The sequence below is a fragment of the Acinonyx jubatus genome, chromosome A1 (assembly GCF_027475565.1).
Source record: "Acinonyx jubatus isolate Ajub_Pintada_27869175 chromosome A1, VMU_Ajub_asm_v1.0, whole genome shotgun sequence".
Classification (NCBI taxonomy): Eukaryota; Metazoa; Chordata; class Mammalia; order Carnivora; family Felidae; genus Acinonyx; species Acinonyx jubatus.
In genome coordinates this window covers 156,120,339-156,141,689 of record NC_069380.1, presented here as the reverse complement: position 1 = coordinate 156,141,689, position 21,351 = coordinate 156,120,339, and the positions used below count along the sequence as shown (strand labels likewise).

General features: G+C 38.3%; 1 protein-coding gene across 2 annotated transcripts in view; it reads left to right on the top strand.

Moving 5' to 3' along the window:
• Positions 1–5,262: 5,262 nt before the first annotated feature.
• Positions 5,263–21,351, top strand: part of PCSK1 (proprotein convertase subtilisin/kexin type 1) — a 41,246-nt gene continuing 25,157 nt past the window's right edge. The window contains exons 1-6 of one of the 2 annotated variants that reach the window (XM_053225132.1): positions 5,263–5,793; positions 8,645–8,749; positions 12,094–12,204; positions 14,159–14,305; positions 15,593–15,669; positions 21,105–21,193. In XM_053225132.1, the coding sequence (XP_053081107.1) occupies positions 5,614–5,793; positions 8,645–8,749; positions 12,094–12,204; positions 14,159–14,305; positions 15,593–15,669; positions 21,105–21,193 (709 nt within the window). In that variant the 5' untranslated portion in view covers positions 5,263–5,613. The remainder of the gene's footprint in view (positions 5,794–8,644; positions 8,750–12,093; positions 12,205–14,158; positions 14,306–15,592; positions 15,670–21,104; positions 21,194–21,351) is intronic. The other variant, XM_015065492.3, reaches the window with a different exon arrangement.

Genomic DNA, 21,351 nt, shown 5'->3' with positions numbered 1-21,351 from the left:
TGGTAAAGTCAAGATTCACAATATCTTGAGAGGCTGAAATTAGTCTTATACTTAGACCCCTGCCTCCAAACACACAGATAACAAAAACATAAAAACTGTACCAGTCTGGGGAAAAATGTGACTTAGTAGCACATGTGACAACAAATAAAGATTCTAGTGGACTATAAGTTCAATAAGAAAAAAATAAAGCTAACTCAATTTTAGGCTATTGTGGCAGAAGAATAGCTTCCAAAAAGAGGTGAAATTCTTGCCCTAATCAGCAGAGGTTTAGCCAAAAATACTACATTTCATTTTACATGCCATATTTTTAAAAAGTATATGTAAAAAGATTCAGATAAGACCAACCAGGGTGCAAAATCATTAAAGAAAAAAAAGACTGAGGATGTTTAACTGAGAGTAGAAAAATATTAGGCAAGACATAATAATCTGTCTTCAAAGTCTGAAGAGCTGTCACATATGAAAGAGATTGAGACTTATCAGTGTGGTGCTATAGGGCAAAATTAGCATGCTTGACTGGAAGTAGGTAATGCGAGAAGATTTATGTCATTATAAGGAAGGACTCTGTAACCATTTGAGCCAATCCAAACTAAAGAAAGGACTGTTTTGGGAGACCATGAGTTACCTAACTGTTGACAGGAATATTCCCAAGGAATATCATGTATTTGGGGTGGGAAGGTGGTTAACTAGATCAATGCGTTTCAAACTTGAATTGCATGTGAGTCACCAGGGACTTATTAAAAATTCAGATTCTCATTCAATAGTTCTGGGATGGAGGCTGAGAAACTCAATTTCTCACAAGCTCCAAAGCAATGCCTATCATGCTAATATATGGACCACACTCTGAGAACCAAGGAACTAGATAACTTTTAAGATCACTTTTCACTACTACCATTCTCATAGAAAATACACTTCTGGAACCTAGAAAGCAGTTCTATCTTGGGCTTTCCATATGAAAGTTTCAGTGGTTGAGAGTGTAAAGGAAGCAAAAGCATGTTTGGAAATGGAACCAGAGATATTCCAAAACTCACTCAGTAAATGCATATTTTAAAAGAACCACTCTAAAGAAAGAAAAATTGTTAATAAACACTTATATATGACTGTATTTAATTACCTACTTTTACTATAAATGACCCATCATTTTTAAGAATTGGAATCAATAGCACTTATTTCTTCAATGTTAATAATTCAATTCTGTATTAAAGTCAAGACTTTAAGTGTTTGTCTAGTTTCAACAAAAGTCCTTCATAATTATTCATCCATCTCATAGCCTTCCAGTGTACAGTCTTTGCTCCATTATTTTCTTGCCTCCATTTCTATAGATCAGAACTTTCCAAATGGTGGCATTACAGATGTCCCTCAGGATATTTGGTCTTCTCAACTTTTGGGAAGGCCAGGGAAAAGAGCTCTATCCTGGGCTTCTGAGAACAAGACCCAACTGGATTGCCATTTAGGCAATCATAATTAGCACTCATTGGTCTGGTCTCAAGGCTGTGAGCTCAACCTAGCTATGAGTCTATCACCTTAATATCTGTGTTAGCAACTTGCTGCAAGCATGTCCCTTTTCATCATGAAAAAGGGATCTGTGGATTTGCTGAAGGAGTGATTAATTAGCATAGCATACCTACCACAATTTGGCCACAGGAGGACAGATAATGAGAAAGAAAGTTAAGAGTTCTTGTTAGGTGTATCTTTAGGCGTTTTCCCATACGTTAAATACTTTTATCAATTTGTCGTAATGTAGGTGCATAGTAACATCTCTAAAGGACATATATTTTCTAATTTAAAACTTCAATATTAATTTTTCAATACTTGACATATAAATTAAGGTAAAATTTCAATCTATAGCACCCTCATGAAATTCCAAGGGTAAATTTGGAAAAGAAATAAATGGAGGAGTTGCTATATTTAAAATAAAGTGTTGAAAAAAATAAATAAAATGTTGAAAAATTTTTAATAGCTATAAAAGTTGCTTCAAAATTTTTATTCTCTACTTGTGCAAGTAAATTTTTTTATAGACAGCAGCTATATATAAACTTGAAAAGATCACTGTTAAAATGTTTTGATTAGAAATGATATATAAGTTTTCAAGCACAAAAACTGAAACAAAAAGTAATATCAATGGAAGTATATTTATATTTCTAAATTTAAACTTATCTACATTCAATTTTAATGTCCTTCCTCAAATATTCTCATTTATTTTCTCATCAAAATTGCATCATATAAAGACAATGTAATGAATCTCTTTACTGTGTCCCATACATATGCCCCCAAATTTCTTTAGTGTACCCCAGTACTCCATATAAATGTTGCTATTTTCTATGTCGGGAAACACTGCAATAGGTAGATTTACTTCCACAATATGTTCTGTTACCAAATATTTTCTACTTTAATTGCAAACAAATTAATTGCACACTTACCTTAATATACAGTTACTGTTACTCAAAGGAAACAAGTAAGTTTGCATAACAACGGAAAAATGCTAAACCTAAGTTATTTCCTTACTCCTTCTATGCCCCTTGAAAATACTGGGATATTGTTTTGAAGAGCTAGCAATGTTCTTTTTCTTGACCTGAATGGTTACACAGTGTTCACTTTTGATAAATCATAGAGCACATTGTTTTGTGCACTTTAGTGTACATATTTTATTTCACAGTAAAAAAAAACACATTAAAAATCTGTTCTCTAAGACGGAAGAGATATGGTGACTATGGTTCTGAGTATATTTTTACTTCCTGCTTATACTAGCCTTGCTTTTATTACTGTCCAAGAAAAGTTAATAAATGATTAACCATATCAGCAGGCAGTTGGGAGCAGTCATGAAAGGTGTAACACTCACTTGATAATTCATAATAGACACATAGTTTTCTTTAGTTTCTGAATTATCCTGTTTCTTACATAAATTAATAAGATGAATCAAATGCTATTAAAACCAACTTAAGGGAGATAATTTGGTCTTTTAATTCATGGTATAAAATACAACATTGATAGGCCTGGAGGTTATTACCATGATGCACATAGCCGAATTGGGTTAGCACTTGATATGACAAAGATGAATTCTGCATCTATTTGCATGTTTAGCTTTGGCAAACATTCATTTCTTCTGCATCCCAGAAATTGTGGCAAATAAGGCCCATAAAGTGACACAATTTCAAAATAAATTACTGATTATATATATATATGTATATATATATATATATATATAGAGAGAGAGAGAGAGAGAGAGAGAGAGAGAGAGTTTGGATGGGGATATTCTGTTTTTGCTGTGAGAATTTAATTTACCGTATTAAGTATATCATCAAATGTTTACTTCAGATCTGTACAGTGCTCCATTTAAGACAAATGCCTCATTAATTAGACACTCACTGCCAACACTCTGATTTACTAGATCAATAATAAGAAAGGGGCAAATATGTTCCTGTTCTAACCATACCTACCTTTATTGAATATGTGCCAGGGGTTTCTTTTGCCTTACTAGCACACAGTTAGCATCTGTCTGCTGTGAAAATGAAACACCCTAGAGAGCTTGAGGCCACTCAGGCTGAGATATGAAGGGGGAAAAAAAAGAAAGCTTACCCAGCCATCAACACTCACACATGTGAATTTACAGAACAGGTAGAAGAGCTATTAATCTGAGCCCATTCCACAACATCTTGTGTGAGGGTTACACATTGTTATTGTACACTTAACTGGATCACATGGCTTATTAACCTTGGCATTTGGCATTTTTGTTGAGAAGCTTTATGTTTAAGGAAATTATCAACCTAGTCTACATTTTTGCAAACATGAGCAAATGAAGAATTAGCACTACTCAGTCTCATCCTCCACCAAGTCTCATTTGCTTTCTGTATAGAGTATCTCTCACTTCCTTTTTCCTCAATCTCCTATGCCTTCTTTCCAATCGTATCCCTTTTCTTCTTTCTCCATAATAAGCTGCGCCCCCCGGTGGTTGGGAGCTTAAAAAAAAAAAAAAAAAAAAAAAACACGAAAGAAAGAACGGAAAAGAAAAAAATAGAAGAAAAGAGAAGAAAAACCTTTCTCAGACAAGACTTTTAATCCTCCACAATTTTACTTTTGGGTTGAGTTCAACAAGCTTCCCGGAGCTCGACACAAGTAGTCACGATCATGAACCTAACCACGCTTCCCCCCTGCAGTCAATTTCCTATTGTTCTATTTAAAAGAGGGGAAAGATACAGATGAAATGAGAAATAGCTTGATCCTGGCTAGTTGCAAAACGACAGCAGTTTTTGAAGCTCTGAAGGAAGGGTAGCACTGACCACAGACGCGTGTGGCGCTGTCCATTCCTTGGTGCTGAATACTACACACGGGGTCATTTCCAGCCAGCTCAAGCCCTCAGTATCAAAATAGGCTCAGCTACGGTAGACTGAATTCATTTCCGGGGGATAGGAGGTGGGGTGGGGTGCGAGGGGGTCATTTAGACTTTTGCTTTTTCTCTTTCCAGGAAAAAAACATTCTTCCACAAAGTGACACTGTGCATTTTATGGAAAAATAATGGCACAGCTTCAGTTCAACACCAAAGTGAAGACCTCTACTGAAGAAAAAAGGAAAGTTCAGAGTTAATAAACCTGCTTTTTCTCTTCCTGAGTTAACACAACAGGTTTTGGGTTCCTAGACCCCCTTGTTGATGGATAAATGAAATAATTTTCTGTTAAAAAATCACGTCACTAATCATTTTCAAGATAAGCACAGTAAAAAAGGGGTGATGCTAGGCTTTGCAATATCTGGAATAGAATTCTAGAATTCTAGATATTGTTTTACTGAGTTGAGAAACAGAGGAGAGGAGGAAGTAAACTTGCTTTTTAAGATGGTTTCAATGGTTTAAAAAATATTTTTAAAAGTATTGCTTTAACAATGTCTTCCAGACATGCTCATTTTCTTAGGCAATTTAAATCAGAATCTAGGCAATAGGAGCTTTTCTCCTTTCTGCTCTACCAGCCTCTGTCCAATTTCGGATTTAAGACTGCTGTTCTTCCTACCAAGTGCTGATGTCCAGAGGGCTATTATAAGAATCCACCCCTTGCCCTCCTCCCAACCCATGAGATAATTAAGTAAATATAAAGAAAACGGACAGAAGGGAGGGAAAGTGTGCTTAACTCCCAGCCTTTGGTTCTTAGTAGTTACATTTAAATGGGGGCACTTCTCTTTGAGAAGTGAAGGTGTTTCTCATAGCTACAGAATTTACAGTCAGTCAGGGAGCCGACTTAACTGATCCCAGCAAACGGTTCCTTCCTTTTCTTAATCCTTCGCTGCTTATTTTAGCCGCTTCTCCACCCCGCCGGGAATACCATCCAGATCTTAGTCCAGGTAGATCTGACGTCAAGAGATGGCTTTCGTCGATTTGACGTGTAAACACTCATTTCCATTCCGGCTAGGAAGGGCTGGGGCTCCACTCAGCCGGGAGACCAAAGAGCGCTCGCCACCGCCCAGCCTCTACTCGCGCGCCTCCTATCTCCTAGCAGAGCAACCCCGAGCGAGAAGTGGTCTAGAGTCCGAGGGTGAAAAGGGCGAGTCTTTCTGGCTTTTTTTCTTTCTTGCTTCTTGTCTTGCTTCTTTTCCTCGTCTCCTTCGACTTGTGTGAGAGCGAGTGTGTGAGCCATGGAGCGAAGAGCCTGGACTCTGCAGTGTACTGCTTTCGCTCTCTTTTGCGCTTGGTATGCATTGAACAGTGTAAAAGCTAAGAGGCAGTTTGTGAATGAATGGGCAGCGGAGATCCCCGGGGGACCGGAGGCAGCTTCAGCCATAGCCGAGGAGCTGGGCTATGACCTTTTGGGTCAGGTAAGAGTTTGCACTTTCCAGAAACTTTCTGGGGCCCAAGGGGACTGGCGGGACTGAAGCGCGATCTCCCGAGTGGGAGCCCCAAGTCGCACTCTCCTGAACCCATTGGCAAAGAGCCGGGGGTTCTGCAGCTCTCGCCCCTGGCGCGCTTGGAGAAAGAAGGCTTGCATTATTTATTGTTTGGGCTGGAAGCAGCCAGGCAGAACGAAGCCGCTGCAGCTGGGTAGAGCCTATTCTTGCTGCCGTCCGCTTTGGCATTTAAATCCATTCCCGCGTGGTTTGGGAGACAAATCCCTCCACACTTGTTCACCGAACTTGAGATGCACGCGGGCTCTTACCAACCAAGCGCCCCCGGGAGAGGCTTACTGCTCTTGCCCCCTGGGACTCAGCTGGTCTCTGCGTCAGGATCCGGCTGTTTCCTTTTTTTCAATATGGCAGCATCAGATCCAAGTCCTGATGCATGGGGTCAAGCAAGCTTGGTGATATCCGCCGGCAGCCTTTCAGGCACGCTCAGGGAGTTGGGAGAACGCCTGCGGCAGAGACTGGAGACCTAGAGGCTGGGGGCCTGCGGAATAGCCTGGGGAGCCGGTGGGAGAAGAGGTAGGTGAAAGACAGGGGACCAACTCTCCGCGCCTCTACTGGGAGGTCCGAGTCTTCACGGGGAACTTGTAAAGTCCGAGCTTCACAACTTTGCTGGGTCAGTCTCCCTGAAGGGTCAAGCTGCCAAAATGACTGTGGGGAAAGGTTATCTTTTTTTCTTGTTCCTCAGCCAAATGCCTAATAGCTTCCCTGAGGATTTCAGCCTGTGATAAAAACTTGCCTGTCCAAGTGACAGCTGGTTTAATAGCTGGGGGGAAGGGTAGGGCGTAAAGCATTATGAGAGTGACAGTCTAGGTGTGGGATTTCCGGGGAATCCCAGGGAGCGTGATTTCTAATCTAAGCTTTCATTTTCTTTGGCTTAGAATCAAGCCCTCTCCCCTTGCCTTGGAAGTGTGCTTTCAAAGCGGGGGAGGAGGGAGTTGTAAAACATTTTGGCGCGGTTTTTCTTTTTCTGGAGGTGGTTTTAGAGAGGCCGCTGAAGTCACGGATGAGTAATCGTAATCGGTGTAGGCGTTGGCGAATCCATAGATCAAATCTGCTGGGGAATACGACTGTCCTTGCCAAAGGCTTCATTCTCCAATTTTATGAGCTAAATTGTCTTTAAAGTGCCCAGCAGAAAAGTCAATACACAGATTGACTTCTCCATGTCCTAGTAGCAGACCAAGACTTTTTGCTTTTGCCCAGACTCTGTTCTGTGCCAGGCTCCATGTTAGGGGCTGAGGAATAATAGGAAAAGAAACTTTCAAAGAATCAAGAATCTAGAGGAGACCGTTTAGGAACAAATAATTGGAACTGCATGTAACTGATGGAGAAGTTGCACCTGGATTCTTAACATTTGTTGATGGAGGGATTGAAGATGGAAGGGAATTGGGGAGGAGTGAAAAAATGACTGCCCAGTGGAGGAAACATTTTTGAACAGAGTTTAGGAAGACTCAAAAGTTGCCAGGAGAACATGTTGAGATTGGAGAGGCACTCAAGGCATAGAAACCAGATTGTGGCAAACCAAGAAGATACAAATAAAGCAGCTTAGAAGAAACAGCAGGGAATTGTTGGCATCTTAAAACAGAGTGCAAGCAGTAGGTGGAATTGTACTGGTAGTTACTGTGGACATTATGGAAATCTTGTGCATCCTATGGGGGGTAGCTGGGGACTTAATCCTATATCCTCTGGGCAGTTAAAGAGCACTGGTAACTATGTGGAAAGAGATTGGGTAACAGTAAAAAAAAAAAAAAAAATCCCTTTTTTCTTTACTCACTGTTAGCTCCACACATACATCCTAACCTGGACCATTCATTATGGGAATTGCTTTCAAAATTATAAATCCCAAAACCAAACAACAACAAATCAGCATTCTTGGTAGGATCTCCAAAGAAAGGATGGAATAGTCACAAGAAGCTTTAAGAAATAGAGGGGGGAAAAATCTACATTGACATATGATTTGCATATGCTATATTTTCTCTAGCCACTTCCAGATAAAATGGTATTACTAAAAACATTTAAAAAAATAATTCTTTGTGAAAGACAGTGCTTTCTTGATTCTGTTTATTTCTCCCTTTGTTTACAGTAATTTAGCATCACTATCCTAAGCTCCTGAAGGTCTCAGGATACAGCTAGAATTAAAGAGGTGACCAGAAGCAAAACCAGTTGATAGCAGAAAAAGAGCTAAGCATTGGTGATCTTTTTGTATGGCTACTCTTCCCTCTTCCCAACTCCATACATGGAAAGCCTTGAACTAGTGTAAAGTCAAATAGTCTCCACTAGTAGCTTATAACAATTATGGCTATAGATTCAATAGCTATATTTTACAACAACAACAAATCATTTTAGCTGGATGTAACACTGACCATATATAGTATTCAAAGGGTTTACCAGATTTCCACAAATTATTCTTCTCTGACAGGATAAATTTGATAAAATGGGTATTTTTTTAAAAGAAATGTCTATCTACACAATATTGTCTCACACCAAAACAAGTGTAGTTCCTCTGAAATCTGTGAAAAAGAAGTATCACCAGTGCCCAAATATACTATGAGCTCAAGCGATAATATTGTGAGCTCCTCTCACTCAACACAATGACAAGAGAGGGAAGGCTTCTATCAGTGTTTTCCTCATAAAGAAAAAAAAAAAGTTAACTTCAAGCACACTGAATGAGTTTAATAAAAATTGCCTGTCTCTGAGTTACTTGGGTTACAAGCTAACCCATATGTACTTATTTTGGAAAGTGAATTTTTATTTTATTTTTCTTTCATAGATTGGATCACTTGAAAATCACTACTTATTCAAACATAAAAACCATCCCCGAAGGTCTCGAAGGAGTGCTTTTCATATTACTAAGAGATTATCTGATGATGATCGTGTAAGTGTTGTGCATTTGTCTTCAAACTGGTAACCTACTTACCTGTTTAATGATTTCCGACAAGAGCAAAAAGCACTTTGCAAATATGAATATTTTTTATTGTGATCACAAATATATATCTGTAGTGCTTCTTGTTGTTTCCATAGGGTTATGATTGCACATTATTAAAACTGGATTGGATAGATTGAGTTAAATAAAATTTATGTACTATACATATTTGATATATTAATATATTAAATCGTATTTAATTTTAATTTATTTTAATTTATTCAATTTAATTACATTTAATATATATAATATGTTTAAAACACTAACTCACAAATCTAGTCTAAGAGTATGAAAATGAATGGTGAAAATTAGATGGCAGCTCTAATAAAAATGTTTGCCAATACAATCAATTAACAACCTGTTATTATATGCCTATTATGTACCAAGCACTTTGATATCCAATGTGGGGATGCCGAAGAAATGTAATACATGATCGTTGATTTTAATAACATTTCAGAATAACTGAAAACACATTCTGCCATGTCTTTGATTTCATTATATGGAGAACTAGTGTTTATGAGGGCACTTTAAATCCATGCCTTCATGAGCCAAATGTTTCCACAAGTATTATATTGTTTCACTGAAAGCATTTGATTTCTTTTTATCCTGGTTTGTATATATATTCAATGATTAGGCAAGAGCAGGAAATGTCTAGAATGAGTCTAGGTAAATAGTGTGAGGATGATTTGAATGTATACCTAATGTACCTAATGATTTTTGAAGTCTGTTTTCGAGGTCAGCAAACATATCAATAGAAATGTTGACTATATCAGGAGCATTGAAATTTGCATACAGTGTTGCATTTTCTCAAGAATGTGCCATACTGGTAGAAATGTAACCTGGCTGGCCTGTTTTCTGTTATTATGATATCCGTTGTCTAGGACACTCTAGAGAATTACAGAAGCTTTGTGAGAGATAGAATACATCCTTTCAACTTGCTAGAAAGAAAATATAAGTACAGAAAGGTGATAGAACTGTTGAAAGTACATGGAATTTATAAACCCTGTGAGATAATTTGCTATTTTATTTGTTCTGAAACTGATAGAATTTTAAAAGGAAGAATAAAAAGACAAATTATGAGGGTAAGGAATGACTGGGCCTGGGTTACCAGCAACCACACCTGGGCAAAGAATGCTGTATGAGTACATTGTATAGCGACCCACAGCTCCTATGCACCTAAGGCTAGCCTTTACTAAGGTTAATGGCTAGATGTGTGAGACCAATTCAAAGGCTCAACATTACTTGAAAGGGTTCTTGTCCAGTGAAGTCTTCCTTTTGCCATCCCAGAGCAGATGACTCATTGTATGGGCTCTGTAAAGTAGGACAACTTCCAAGACTCTGGCTAAGCTTAGTCCTTGGGCATAGCAAGAAAGAGATTTCCTTGTCTGCCTAAATGCATGCCTGACATTAATGCACAAGAAGTCAAACTAACTCCCTTCTCATATTCACAGAAGAAAATTGGACAGAGTGGAGCATACCTGTTATTATTACTTCAAGTGTCTCACTAAAGTGAACAGATAGCCCAGTTCTATTGGGCTATTTAGATATTGTTTAATAGTTGATTTGGAGGGGAATATCTCAGGAATAATGAAGGAAAGCTAAGAATTTAGTCTGCAGTATAACTTCATAAAAAAGGGAGTGTATATAATATTATGAAAAATTATCCACAGAATAACTTTATTTTAGGAAAAATCCTAGAACCCATAGAAGCCAGTAGTGGAAAGTTGGACTAGATGATCTTTAATGCTCTTCCCATATCAAAAGGATTATTTATAATTAAGTACATGCTACCTATTATGTACATAATAGAAAGACACCACCAATTTCTTCTATTCCATTTGTGCTGTTCTTATAGAGATTAATATGGGATTTGGAGTTAATGACATTAATCATAACACTGTTTCCAACAATTGGATGTTTATCTGATCAGATGGCAGAGTACCTCTTCTTATATTCCATTTTTTTTAAAAAAATTGCTTTTGATTTTCATTTTATTGCCTTCTTTTTGATGGAGGATAATATTCTTTCAAATTAGCCCTCTGTAATGCAGCAATAGGCTATCGTTACAAGTCTTTTAATGAAATTTCCAACTGTAAGTGACTCTCTTCATCAAAGACTAGTACTTGTTTCCTAGCAGCCAGCTTCCAAAGACCAACTCAGATGACAGGCAGTATATTCCAAGCATTGAAGTATTTTAAACCAAAACAATTAAGCTTGAACATACAGACTCTTTAAAAATAAATCACAGTGACTAATTTCTAGCTTTCAAGTACCTCCCAATATTTATTATAGGTTTGCAGTAGATTTTTCTAATTACAAATTCAGGACAGTCTTAGTGGATAGTTTTATTCTTTAGCTGCAAATTATGGTTTAGTTTTTATTTTTGATTCTGACTCGTGTCAAATTGTTCTCACATTAAAAACATCCCACCAGACACTGGACTATCATCACGTGTATGACAGAGAGAATGTTTTGGGTAGGAAACAGTCATGTTGCCCAGCGAAATAAGAGCATGGTATTACTTCATAATGAATATAACCATAAGGCAGTCCCTCTCCCTCAGGGTCTCAAGTATAACAGGATTATGTCATAAATGTGGGAAAGGTAATTTTTGTATTGTCAAATCTGTATGCATAATACATGAGACTAAATTAATGGTAAGTGTGCGTGGTCAGTAGTACTCATTCATCACCCTGGATCTGTTTCTCATATTAAATACTCTTAAGCAGGAGGCAGAAGCACAGGGGAGCCAGAGGTTCAGATTTGCAAAGACAAAGCACCTTTCTTGTCATGCATAACATTTGCAACTTCTACCTTTTGCATGTAAAGAAAGAGAAATTAAGCTGTAAGAGCACCTTAACAGCAGTCGCTGGAATCTCTTAGCCTGTTGACTCATTCCATGAAAATGGACAAATTTTCAGCTACAAAACTCTGAGATCTCAATAAAAAATGGGTATTATGGTCCATTTGCTGATGAAAGCAGTCTGAACTTTTACTTCCACTGGAATCACAGCGTAAATAATTTGAGGGAATCATCACTTCACTGACTCCTTCTCCTCCCCCTAAAGGTACAGTTTACTGTAATAGACGAAATGTTCATCTCTTACTGCCCAGTGGGCAATCCCGTCTTCTCACTGAGCTGCCAGTGTTATCTGTAGTCAAATGAAAACATTTTAGAGCTGCCTCACCTCTGATGGGGAGGGTACTGTAACTAGTTAAAGGGAAGATGGTTACACAAAGGTGGGTATCTGAGTGCTGATTTTCTTGCTATGAATATTTATTTTAACTCCTTGTAGGTGATATGGGCTGAACAACAATATGAAAAAGAGAGAAGTAAGCGTTCAGTTCTAAGAGACTCAGCACTAAATCTCTTCAATGATCCGATGTGGAATCAGCAGTGGTACTTGGTAAGTACTTCCAAAAAGACTGTATAGGACCTGGGATACTTATTTTATTAAATCAGCACAATAGATTTTTTTAATGATGGGGAATTCATCAGAAGCCTATGTTACCTGGAAATTAGGGCTGATGGGAACTTCCATCATCTGGATCTCCCGTTTTACTAGGTGAAAGTGTCTGAAACACAGATATTTAGCTGCTATGAAAGCTATGATCTTTGAAAGCTGCTATGAAAGAGAAGAAAGTTTGCTACTTTCTTCTCTTAAGCTTATCTGGAGTAAATGCAGAATTGTGTTTTGCAAGTTAAGGGTTCAAAATCAGTAATCGTGGCAAAAATCACATTTGGTCAAAGTTACTCTTGAGAACCTTTAAATCATCCAAAAGGTAGAGTGAACATGATTCATTATATATGGTCCTGAGTGGCAATTCTTACATGCTAACAAGTGAGAATTTCTGAGCTAAGCTAAAGGAAAGAATACAAGGAGACAAAAGACATCTACATGCAGATGTATAGACTTATAAACTGTTTTGCTTTTAAGATACCAAATCCTCATTGGTATGTGAGTGTTGAGTAGAGAAATTTTAAGTGTTCTTTCTTACCTGCAGAATATTCTCCCTTCTGTTTTAATATTAAGACTCTACGGCAGTCATACATATTGATAGAAGTGTTCTTTTGTTGAGAGTATTATAAAATATAAGTTTTCATGACAACCATAAGCTAAGGTTACACATCCTTTTTGCATAAAAGATGGGAGAAGGGATCAATTCTTCTTGACATTCTCTTAACCTAGGTAGTACTTGCTCACTGCAGTGAAAGAAACTCATTAACATTTGTGCATTGACTATGCCAAATACTATCCTAAGTGTTTGACATGAATTAACTCCTTTAATTCTCACATTATATTGTAGATACGATGCTTATACCCATTTAGCAGATGAAGAAACAGAGACAAGGGCAAGTTGAGTAACTTGCCAAAATCATATGGTTACCAGTGGTGGGGCCATAATTCATGGCTCCACAGGCCATACTCTTAATGACCACACCGTATGATTGTTCTTGCAATTGACACAGAGGTCTTCTTCTCTGGCTTTGTCCAAAAATCTATCTGTAGTTCCAACCTCCTGTGATTCAGCTTTGTATTGGCCTAGTAAGAGTTTTCCCCTCCTTCTTTCTGAGGAGCATCAGCCAGGGCACAATTCATTCAGACATTTTTTGACTGTTATTATTTATAAATTTTTTACTGTCCCCTTCACCAGAAACCTGGCACTTTTCTAAAACATCTCCCTTATATGCTTTCCCAAGCTCATATCTCTATTCCCTTCCTGTCCAGCTGTTCTCCCTTATAGTCCCATACACTGTAACTATCAGAAAATTTATCTGAAAAAAGAAAACTCCACATCTCCTCTCATAGATACTTACCCTCTAAATCACTCATACTTGGAAAGAGGCAATTAAATTGCAAGTCCTGGTGAGACAGCAGCCTCCTGGGCATTCCAGGTTCTGCTTTTTCTTTCCAAAAAGTTATGAAAACATCCGTGAATAACTGTCAAACAAACAATGTCAAGTAGGTTCAGTGTGGCAAGGGAAGCTCAGGATTTGGGGAGAGATGGAAATATGGGACATCACATAAAACTTTGGTAGATAAAAAACCTGAGCATATCATTATAAATGCATGAAACTTAGGGATCAACTTCTTAGAAGCCATGTATCTCAGTGAGAAGGGGCACAGGGTGATTCATCCTTTCGAATGATTTTTCCATTAGAACAATTGGGAAAAGAACAGCACTCATGATTCACTTGCCCTACCATCAACTTTATTTTTTTATTTCACCTAATTGCATTCTTTCTAAAAGTAGAGTGACCCTAGGAAAAAGAAAGATGGGTCTTCGGACTAGAGCTTCAGTTTTCATTTTGCAGTAAGCAAATCATGATTTTACCAATTCTTTGTTTTTCTTTACCAGCAAGATACTAGGATGACTGCATCCCTGCCCAAGCTGGATCTCCATGTGATACCTGTTTGGCAAAAAGGCATCACAGGCAAAGGAGTTGTTATCACAGTACTGGATGATGGTTTGGAGTGGAATCACACAGACATCTATGCCAATTATGTGAGTCTGGGCCCTCCCATGACTGCAACTTAGAGAGCTGTCTACACAGACACATAGTTAAGGCTTTCCTTTCCTCAAGTGGAAGACTTCTCAGATACTGGCCCTAGGAACTATGGGCCAAGGTTTTGCTATTTCCCTCACCCTCCTGCCAGTACATATGAACTTTTTTTTCTATGAGTAGGCACTTAAAGAATTCAGTGGAGCCAAGGATTGTACAAAAGCTTGTGTGCTGGGGAGGGAGAAGGCACCTATACAAATTAAATTATTAAAAGCCATTCAGACTCTATATCACTCAGTATCTAGGGCATTAAAGCAATCAAATAAAGAATAATGCCTTAGATCATTTTTCACAGTCTTCTTCCTCACTCACATCATTTATAGGTGAATATCTCTAACATTATACAATTATGTGAATGTGATTCCTTCCATGCAAATTCAAATAATGCAAAAATGGCTCTCAGAGAAGAGAAAAGTTTATCTTAAATGGAAAATAAGTAAATGAAAACTATTTACTTAATTGTTAAGTTCTAAGTGATATCTTAGGTCTTTAGATCAGTGTTTCATCTTTAAAATTGTCCCATGTGTTTCTCTCACCCTTTCCATTCATTCAAAATTCTCCAGCTAAAGAGCAAAGGAAAATTAAAGGAAAAGAAAGGAAGAAAAAGATTAGTAGAAAGTAGGAATTATTAAAAGATATGGAAAGTGTAGAGAAGAGGCTATAGTGGTAGTAGAATTCCTATATGGGAGATGTTTAAGTGTAGCAATCTGATTGGAAAAGGAGGTGGGACCTAGAAGCATGCCTTAAATTTCAAGCACACTTTATTCAAGTTAGATGCTTAGAGTAATTGGGAAGGCTGAAGAGATCACTGTGGACCTGAGCTCCACCCCACGGTCACCTATTTGTACCTGTAATCATAAGAAAGATGAGTATCCAAGTGTTGCTAACTAGCTCTGTAGCTTAGTTGTCATTCAACTTCTCTGGGTCTCAGTGTTCTCACTTAAAAAATGAGGCAGTTGAAATAAGTTAACTCTGATTCCTTCGGTTGTACTATACTATGAGCTTAATGAGCTACAGGTTTGGTGACATTCAGTGCTAATTGTATGCTTGCTCACTCTTCTGTGTATATCATCTCTGCCTAGTTTATGGGTATAATGAATGATCAGAAACTGGGTCAGAAATTCTGAAATGCAGAATTTGAGCTATCAGCCAGGATGGAAGGGGTAGAGGGCTTGGGAGGTGTTAACTTTTTTTAATGATGCTACAGGATTATTTTTTATTCTCTTTAGGATCCAGAGGCTAGCTATGATTTTAACGATAATGACCATGATCCATTTCCCCGTTATGATCCCACAAATGAGAATAAGTGAGTAAATGTGGATCGGGGGGGGGGGGGGTAGAGGGGGGAAAAAGTACTTTAAAATGCTTTTATCTCATTTGAGAAAATTATACAATAAATATGAACCATATTTCAGCTCTCAGAAAAGTTTTCATGCATACCAATCCATATCATAATATTTTGTTCCTTTTAAAACAGAAACCAATGCTTCTATTTTTATATTTCTTTTGGCTTACAGGACCATAGTTCAATTAAACTTTCTTCTTATGTTGCAAAATGCTCACCTCAAATGGCACTGAATAGTTATGGCTTTAGAAAGAATGTTTGGGTCATAAAGAGTAAAATCCTCCAGCCTACCCTCCCTAACCCCATCAATGAATGCTTTACTATTTGCAACATGTTTGATGTTAGTTGTGAAAATAAAAATAGAAGACAAAGATAACAATTCCCCATGACTTCTTTTAGTGGCCACAGCCATGCTCGTCAGTTCCCTCAGAAAAGCATATCAGACAACAAAAGCCAGATATCAGACAACAGAAATACACTCTGAGGCCTGGCTCTCAAATCCAACACGTTTTCTGGGGCATTGGACTAGTCAGTAACCTTTCCCAGAGTTTCTGCTGCAGATTCTAAAGCTAAAGGGAAGGGAAAGACAATTACCTTCTGACTCCTAAAATAATTCTCTGTAGCAGTCACAATGTGATGAGGGAGTCCAAGAGCCAGACCTGCCAAAGCAAAAGGCCAGATAAAACCCAGAGCCAGGAGACTTTCTAACCTTCTTTCCTAGCTGCAAAGAAACTACACCCTCTAGCCACGTGGCCTCAAATGTCCATGGCCATGTGAGAACTCATCTTTGCACATGTTATCTTCATAACTTCAGGAAAACTTTCACACTTTCTTCTTCATTTGCTCCACGGAGAAGAGACTTGCACAAAAATAGATCAAAGCCAAGGCAAAATCAGGGCTTGTTGCTACAAATTGGATGGAAAGATGCTACATAAAGTGGTTCTTTTTTCTCTCTGTATGGCTTTCTTTCTTTCGGACTATTACCCAACTTGGGTCAATTGAGCTCTCTCTCACTTGCTCTCTTTCTCCCTCTTTCCCTCTTTCTTTAGCTCTTATTCTCACTCAAAATTCCTATGTGGCTGGTGCAGTAATGTTGATCTAAAGTTTTTCTTTGGATGATCCCCTTTCCAGAAGTGCAACAAACACCAGGAAGAGAGCTGAGGCTCATGGACTTGGCCTCAACTTCTGGGTGTATATTTCCTCCTTGGAGAAAAGGGGAAACTTGGGGAAGGTTCCAAGATTTTGCTTCTTTCAGTACCATTTACTTCCAGGGTTTATTTCTTAAAGGTGCTAACTGCAAATAATGCTGAAAAGTTAAAATATTCCCATCTCAATACAACAGGAACCACAATGGGTGCCCTCGGAAGAAAGTGAGATATCTCAGGAACTTATGGCAGGGACCCCAGACAAACTTGGAGCTATATTTCTGAGCCAGGACAGTACAGGACCAGGAGAAATATGTGCTCTTTTGGAGCATGATCTTGTAATATTAGCCTGGCTGGTGGTCATTGCTTTGCCAATTATCAGTATAGAAAGTGACCTTTAGGAAATCACTTACCTCTCTCTGCCTCTATTTTGCACTTTTATCTCCCCAAATGGGTGATAATGCACTTGCTCTCCACTCTCCTGAAAGGAACTTCCTGAGGAAATGAACAATAGCTTCTTGGAAGAAAGGGGCACCCTTCTTAGAATGAAGTAAAAATGACAACTCTCCTTCCACCCCCTTGGTCAAGACCAAAAGAGAAATCTTCTCTCAGCCATATGGGTGCAGCTGAGGAGACTGTTAGCTGGAAGTGTCAGCCTTCTTCCTAGGCAGCATACTCTAGGTCTGGCCCCATGATCCAATATGGATGATAAATTGTGTAGTGGCTGCATGATAGCTGAATACTTGGTGAAATGATATTCTCTAGAGTTTCTCTACTCATGAGAAGAGGGACTCAGATTGCCCTTTCCCCTCCCCTACAAAGGAGGAGTCTCATATCCAGCATTTATAATAGCCACATTTCCCCTAATTCATGGAGGTCCAAAGCCTTCAAAGAAGTTGCCCATATGATGGTAATTATTTTATGCCTAAAAACCCGTGAGTTTCTAGAGCATAGCCTGCCATGGACCTCCCACACAGCATAGAGTTAGTGTGACATAGCCAAACAGTTAAGAGCATAGGCTTTGCAGCTGGATTTAGATTAAATATTAGATCTTCCACTTAGTAGTTGGATGGCCTTGAACAAATTACTTAACTTCTTTTGTGCCTCAGTTTTATCATCTATTAAAAAGGGATAATAATAGTATCTACTTTGTTGGGTTATTATGGTGTTTAAATGGGTTTATATAGGTAATTGGCTTGTATAATATCTGGTACATAGAAGAAGTTGTGTTTGTTTTGATGATGATGATGACAATGAAGTTTTCTCATTTAGCAACTAAGACCTCCTTCCAGTAAGAAATCAGCATGACAAGAATAATATCCAAGAGGAGCAGAAGCAGAGACAAGTCAATTTTCTGAGCCAATTCAGGATCTGCTCTTTGAAAATGACACAATAAGTAACTATCTCTCAGGGTCCTCTTGACTATCAACCAAAAAGGTAGCATCCCTATCATTTATCAAGAGGTATAATAAAAAATAGAGTTACCCTTCTAGCATGTTGTCAGAAATAAATCCCTTAGGTTTAGAAAATGAATGGCTCCATTTTGCCTTGGACTTTATAGCATTTAGAGACCTATTATCTCCCAATTCCAAGGGCATTATCTCTCTAAACTATCTGTGTTGCTGCTCTTCTTTATTACTATGTAAATGAGATTAATAGAAGCTGCATTTGAATTCTCCTCTGCAAATCAAAAGAGGAATCACTAAATAATAAAATCCCAAAAGTACAGGTAACTCTTACTATTAAGCTGCCATGAATCTATATTCAAAATTTCAATACCAATTACAGATTATTTTTCAAGTTAAATAACATGTGTGACAAGGATGTTTTAACCAGTATAATATTAGTCTTTAAACTATCTTGTGGAATAATTTTTTAAAAATCAATTTGTTTAAATGCCAGTTACTACCATTGTTCTAAGATAATAAAGGGTTCTTTTATCTCAGAGCCTAATTTAAGGAAAGAAAAAAAGCTGCAGGTCTACAAAGAATGACATAGTACCACTTTGATAAAGCCTTCCCTTTTTCTAAAAGTGTGGAGGTGGGAAGTGAGGGCAAGAGGAGGGAAAAACATCTACCCTTTTTTGTACCATGATCCTACTGGACCTTTCAAGAAAATAATGTTCAGTACACAAGGAGAGAGAAATAATAGGTGGTGTCACAGTGTATCATTTTTAGGACAGAGGTGCTGTGCTGGGAATGTTTGCCAACAATTGGATTCTATTGGCTCAGGCGAGAGACTTTGCTATCCTGGCCTTAGTTCCCGTTCTGTGTAAATGGAAACATAGGTGGTGGACTTCTAGGAACACACTTGTCAGAAGGTGACAACTCAGTTTCTCCTCCTACAAAAGCAAAGAGGGTTAATCCATCAAAGCATAAGCTTCCTTTTATGTGTTCAGTGTGCACACATTTCTCAGAGCATGGGTGGTTGGTCAGGACACTTTCAGTTGCAAGTGAGGGAATCTTAACTCAAAGATTAAGTAAAATGGGCATTTAAAAAAAAAATCACTCAAGGGATGGTCTAGCTTCAGGCATTCCAAGATCTGGGAGCTCAAATAATATGCTGTCAGGACTTCAATCACTGTCTCCATCTCTTAGTCTCTTGCCTCCAATTAGCTTCATTCTCAAAAAGTAAAAGAAATCTTGCCTGGCGGCAAGCTCCACATGGCTCACATGGAACTTAAAGCTGAAGAATTTAGAGAAAGACTAGAATTCTCTTCCCTGGAATGTACAACAATCCTTGAAAGCTGTCTGGGAAGAGGAGCCTCATGAGAGAATCAAAAGGAGTGAGGGAGAGCTCCTTCCCAAAAAGGAAAAAAAAAAAAGTGGCAGATATCTGCTACATTAGGAAAGACATCGAATTAAAGATAACTACAGGGGCACCGGGGTGGCTGAGTCGGTTAAGTGTGGGACTTTGGCTCAGGTCATGATCTCACAGTTTGTGAGTTTGAGCCCCAAGTTGGGCTCTGTGCTGACAGCTCAGAGCCTAGAGCTTGCTTTATATTCAGTGTCTCCCTCTCGTCTCCCTCTCTCTGCGCCTTCCCACCTCACATTCTGTCTCTCTTTGTCTCAAAAATAAATAAAAGTTAAAAAAAAGATAATTATATTGTTCTGACTTAGGATTCCTATCCAGTATTAATATGAAGAAGCAGAAATATCATTTAGTAAAAGGAGACCAAGAAATGATCTTTGGTACTTTAGAATAAAAGATACATGAAAGAGAATTATTTTGGATAGTCAATTTCAAATTTTTATATTCCATGCTGAGCAAAATAGATGTCTACTATAATAGTGTCTAAAAGTAGCTGGTTGACAGAGTTGCTCAGAGCTAACTTTTCCCCTCTTTTCTGTTAGCTCCTCCAAAGTATCAACAGCCTTTACACTGCTTCCAAAATGCAGTAACGTCGTGAAATAAATTCACATTAAAGTTCTCTTGACTTATTGACCCTCCTGAGGTCAAGGTCATGGTGGGAAAGGATGATTATTATCCCCACATTTTCAGAATTGATGTTTTAATGCTAGAATCTGCTCTGTTTTAGAGATTGACATTTCCCTCCAAGTACTCTGAAATCATAAATTACCCTCTTTGCCTGATTACAAAACCAGTCTTCTTCAGGCTTCCAGCCCCAATCAGAGTTACAGGAGAACCCTGATTTCCCAATTAGCCTGGAGTGTCCTATTAAAATCTCAAACTCCTCTTGGTACCAGAAAACCCTCAGTTGCTTTAGTTTGGTAGTATATGGTTAGAGGAAGGGAAGAGGGCTTAAGAGGAGAATTCTGTTCTACTTACCCTACTAGGACTGGTCAGAATAACCTAATCCAAGGAGGTCACTAGGGATGGAGTGAGGAGCTACTTCACCAAAAAGTATGGAATAGAAACCATGATTTCTAAAAGTGTCAGAATTGCTCACGATAGTATCCATAGCTAACACTTCCCGAATTCTTATATTATACCAGCCACTATTCTAAGTGTTATACATGCAATATCTCACATGTTTGCAACAATACTCTTGAGGACAAATGACTTACCTAAGGTCACACCACTAGTCAGTGGCAGAAGCTGGAATTTGAATCACATACTTCAACTCCAGTACCCTTTCATCTGATACCTGCACTTCAACAAATACTGATGGGAAGGAGACCAGCAACAAAGGTTGACCAAAAAGTTAATATGACCATGTACCATGGATTCGTGTGCAAATAACAGTTTGCCCTCACTTATGTTTTTTAATATCTATTTTTTAATCTTCAGACATGGGACCAGATGTGCAGGAGAAATTGCCATGCAAGCAAATAATCACAAATGTGGGGTCGGAGTTGCATACAATTCCAAAGTCGGAGGTAAAGCAGAGGGTTGCTCCTGCAGTTCTGCACTTCAATTTGACTCTTGCATCACTTGGTGTAAATGAGGTGGGAAGGGGGGCTTTCAACAACCAGAAGAAGAAATGAATTCCATGTAGAATGTGCTGCAGGATTTGCAAACAAATCAATGGATCTGG